Genomic DNA, 4848 nt, shown 5'->3' with positions numbered 1-4848 from the left:
GGCGCATACTTTGAATAAAATATTTGTTATCATTCTCTTGAAATAAATGTGTTTTTTTCTTGAAAAAATACCGGTTTCATATGTATACACCTGGTATACTGGGTGAAGGAGGAAAAATTGATCTAATTGGTCATTTGCACAGTGATGTTTTTAATCAGCATAAATTTCTCTTGAATGCTGTTAAACTTAGAGTTCGACTGGTGCGTTCTAAAAATGCTTTTTGTCTTATGGATCCTACTAATCGGACTTATCTTCATATTGATGAAGCATCTCTTCTTATTCGGCGTGTAAAAATCAGCCCTGGGATGCTGCTTGCACACGCAAAAGCTCTTTCTCAAGGTACGGCCAAGTACCCACTTACCAGAGCAGAGGTTAAAACACTCACAATTAATTGTGGTGTTCAAAGTGAAACTCTCGATAATGTTATATTCGGTCAACTACCTAAAAGGATCATCATTGGATTTGTCGAAAATGACGCATTCAACGGTCATCGTAGTAAAAATCCCTTTAACTTTAGACACTTTAATATCAATCATTTCTCTCTTTACGTAGATGGTATGAAAATTCCGTCAAAGCTTTTGCAACCAGATTTCTCAAAAGGTAAGCTATACATTGATACTTATCATACTCTGTTTTCCGGAACGGGGATTCATTTTATGAACGAGGGAAATAATATTGATCGTTTTGATTACGCAAATGGATACTGCCTCTTTGCATTTGATCTTATCCCTGATCTTTCTGCAAATTGTCAATCTCACTGGAATCTCGTTAAACATGGTAGCCTTCGCATTGAGCTTCGTGTAGAAGAAACAGTACAACAAACTATTAATTGTATAGTCTACACAGAATATGACAATGGCTTGGAAACTGACGCGTCCAGGCAGGTTATAGTAGATTACAGCGGTTAAAACCTGCACAGACCTGCATAAACCTGTTTGACAGAACCGGTTTTCAATATCAGTTGAACACGGAGGGGGAAAAATGACGAATGTGTACCCGAGTATATAAGACGCTCTGCTCAGTTGGTTGTAGTCTCTCGTAAGGGTATCTTCATCCTCACCTCTACTCTTGAATGTAAAACAATGCACTATATAATTGACATATAAGGCTTTCGAGATATAGATGACTAGTTTATACTAAAGGAAGTGGCGGTTGTTGCTGCTGATCATAAATACATAGCCCATTGGATTGTTGGACCGCCATATCTCTTCTCTGAACTTCCTGCATGTTCAAAGTCACAAAACAACTGGCTAACCTGTCACTATCATGGAATTGAATGGTTCGATGGAGACATCCCACTGAAGTTTTTATATTCAAAGCTTCGAGAAGTTGCCAAAACTGCATCAGAGATTTACACACGTGGTCGGGAAAAAGCCTCGTTTTTACAGAAAATCACCAGCAGACAAATCATCAATTTGGAAGACGTAAACTGCCCAGCCTTCAAAAGACTCGATGCCAGGAGAGATTTCTGCTTTCTCCATGGAGTTAGAAAGGAAGAAATGTTCAGATGTGCTCTCAACAATGCTATGAAACTACGCCATTGCCTTCGAAAACAACGACAGGAAGAAATTCTTTGTAAACTGTCAAACAGAAAGTCTATGTACGGAAAAACAATAATTGCTAGGAATTCAGTTCCAGATGGTGCTGAGTTGGAACCATTCCTAAAAATTTAACACATACGTACATATAATATATAAGTTTTACATTCTAAAATATTTTTGACGACGAAATTGTATCAGGCATGCATCTATCAAAAGCTGGAGAAGAATGGAAAAGTGTTGAGTTCTGCAGCACTATCTAGGGTAAGAATTACACCTTATCCCATTGCGAGATCAAGTGTGACGTCAGGATCAAGTGGGATTTCAGAAGAGGTTGCAATTTCAATCCCAGGACCAAGTGGAACTCTAGGACAACCAACAGTTTCAATACCAGAATCAAACGCGCCTGAGTTTTTTACTTTCATGAGTGAAGATCATGACGCTCTCTTTGAAAGTGATTTTTTGGCTTCACCTGCCAGGGGCCAATGTGTAGCTAGTCAACACATTGCGATACATTTAAATAAATTAAAGAAGAAAGCTTGGCGATACCAATTCCCTGACGCTTGGAATACGTTTACTCCAGCGGATTTCAGTAAAAAGACGCAGGTTCTGCTAGAATAAATGTCAAAAGGTTTTCTCGACTCCATCTTCGTCGTAGAAGGTCAATTTTGGGACATTCGTGATGAAAAACTTGTGCAGGTAATAATATCTTATTTATTAGCTAATATTAATTTAATAAATTAAATGCTATTTTACAAGTGAGAATTTAAAAAGGCATTGAAGGCATTAAGAGTTATATATATATATTTTTTGTTATATAATTTTATTTTAATTCCTCCTTTTTTTCTTTCTTCTTTTTTTTATATAATTTTAATTTAGAAGTTTGATTAGTTTAATTATAATTATTTTCTTCTGTTTGATTCAATCGGATTTTTCAATTCCTTTGTAATAGCATTCTAAAAAAGGCAAATTTAGTTCTTCATTATCTCATAGCATTTTAAAAATTTCTTATTGCATTTTTTATTTCAATATTATTAATGAAATAAATATTTATAGGTGAAAGCTGATAAAATGTGGGCTCCTACAAATACAGTAGGAATTATGCTCTCAATTCAGAGGTTATACGTTAAATATGCTGGGCGTCGTATTAAATTACCAGTGAATTGGGCCATTTCCCAAAAAAAAAACTATTCAGAATCGATGCGCGATGATCCAGCGTCATCTGCGACAATTTGGGAACTTGCCCATGCAAATGGATTACCAGAAATTCATCATCAATGACCAAGATGAATTGGTTAACGTACTTAATTACTATTTTTTTATTTATTTTTTATTTAGTTAATTAATTACGGTAGTTGAAATTTTTTTCCAATATTTTCTTCCTTTTGATCTGTATTTAATATATAATTGAGAAATATAAATTACATTTGGTTTCGCAGAATAAACTGAAAATTTTCCCGCCATGATAATAATTAATAATAGTTCATATTAATAACATTTGTTTTCTCTTTTATTTTTCTAGTTCGAGCCATCAGACGAGAGCATTTTTGGGGACATGCTGTCCAATTTTGTATGGTAGAAGTGACGACGTTCCTGCATATAAGCAAAAAATGATTGTTTCCATTTCGGTATTGTAAATAGTGTTGCTTCAGTTTTATGTGAGTGTGTATAGTATAGTAAAGTAAGAAATGAGTGGCTTCGATCTCTATTGTAAAAAAGAGTTTAATAATTAAATCCTTTATTAAATAAAATTTATATAATTTAAATCGTCCGTTTTCTTAAAAAAATTAAATTGGAATAGACAACAAATTAGTTTGAAGTTTGAGGTTATAATAAATCACAACTGTTTTACAAGCAACTGATTATTGATTCTCTACATTAATAAACTCGAAGTACTACAATCCGTGGAACAACAATAAAATATTATAACGAATTTTGTAGGTAATTATTATTTTGTTTTTCTTTTCCTAATTAGTTTATTAGCATTATTATATCAAATTTCGTTAGATACTGCTTTTAGGAAATGCTTTGGATAAAGAGTAGTATTTTTAGACTGCAACATCATCAGGTGTTGCATTTAGGGAGTCGCTTGGATGAGGAGTAGGAAAATTAAAAAATGAAACGGATAGCCAGCGCATTCCTTGATACAAGTAAAATTCTTTATAAATTAGAGTCAAAAGTGTAACTACTGCTATAATAGCAATAATAGTTATAGAAATCAGAAGGGCTATTATAATTTTGTTATCGTAAGAATTCGTAGGGTTTGTAATTTCGTGTAAAAATGTAATGTTTTCTGACTGAATAGTATATTTTGGGATAAATTCTTTTTTATAAAATCGGTATATAATTTTTTTTTCTGGTTCCATGTTCCGATCAGGAATCCAAGATTGCGAATTGTTTAATATCAGAACGCAATTTGATGAAATATTAAATATGCCATTAACTTTTAATGGAAATATAATTTGTTGATTTAGGGGAAATTTAATTTGAATATTATTTGTATAAGGAGAAAAATAAATCCACCCCGCTCTTGATTCTAATATGGAAGAAAAGGGTTTATATTGTAGGTTTTTTTTCTAAATTGCATTCAGAAAGGGTTGAGTTTAAATAAAGTGAAAGTTCACAGTTATTTACTGATTTTGAAAATTCTAGGATTTCAGCTGATAGACACATTTTGCCATAAGGGGTTGTTTTGCAAGTTTTATGAAGTTTGTTATTAGTGAATAAGTATGTAGAGTTATCATTTGAAATTGCAAGATAATTAGTCTTAGGTTTGATGTAAGTAGTTATAAATTTTGAATCATTATTCAAGGTCGAGAATTTGTACGAGGGATGTAATTTATAAAATTTGAATTTTTCAATTTGTGGAAGAGGAATCGACGCATGAATGATAATTGTATCATTCATTTGAAATATTTCAATTTCCGACATTTTTAAATACTTCATTAATGAATTGTTTGTTGGAAGGTATGCAGTAGGAAATTTTTCCTTTATATCTGAAGTTACTAGATGAAATTGATTACTTGTAAGGATTCTTAGGTGCCATTTTTCCATTTTAGCAAACGATAGGATATTTGATAATTTTTCTAGGTTTTCCAAATAATAATCTGCTATTGGTGATAGTTTTCCGAAAGTTTCGGAAACCCATTCGCTGTATAGAGTGGCATTCTCTGCATAATTAATTTCTTTCAATTTCTTATTAAAACTGGAATCAAGAATAGCTGAATCTTTTGGGATTTCAAGTGTCTCTATTTTAAAAATATGGGTACGAATATCATTTGCACGTAAATACAAACGTGGTATTTCTTGA

The 4848-nt window shown here is 32.6% G+C and overlaps 1 protein-coding gene across 1 annotated transcript in view; it reads left to right on the top strand.

The window, feature by feature from the left end:
* Positions 1-3230, top strand: part of LOC117171456 — a 15934-nt gene extending 12704 nt beyond the window's left edge. Inside the window, exon 3 of the mRNA XM_033358795.1 lies at positions 3061-3230. Within this exon, the coding sequence (XP_033214686.1) occupies positions 3061-3152 (92 nt within the window). The 3' untranslated portion in view covers positions 3153-3230. The remainder of the gene's footprint in view (positions 1-3060) is intronic.
* The last annotated feature ends 1618 nt before the right edge of the window (positions 3231-4848 follow it).

This window comes from Belonocnema kinseyi, chromosome 4, assembly GCF_010883055.1.
Source record: "Belonocnema kinseyi isolate 2016_QV_RU_SX_M_011 chromosome 4, B_treatae_v1, whole genome shotgun sequence".
Lineage (NCBI taxonomy): Eukaryota > Metazoa > Arthropoda > Insecta > Hymenoptera > Cynipidae > Belonocnema > Belonocnema kinseyi.
This window is presented reverse-complemented; position numbering and strand designations above follow the sequence as displayed.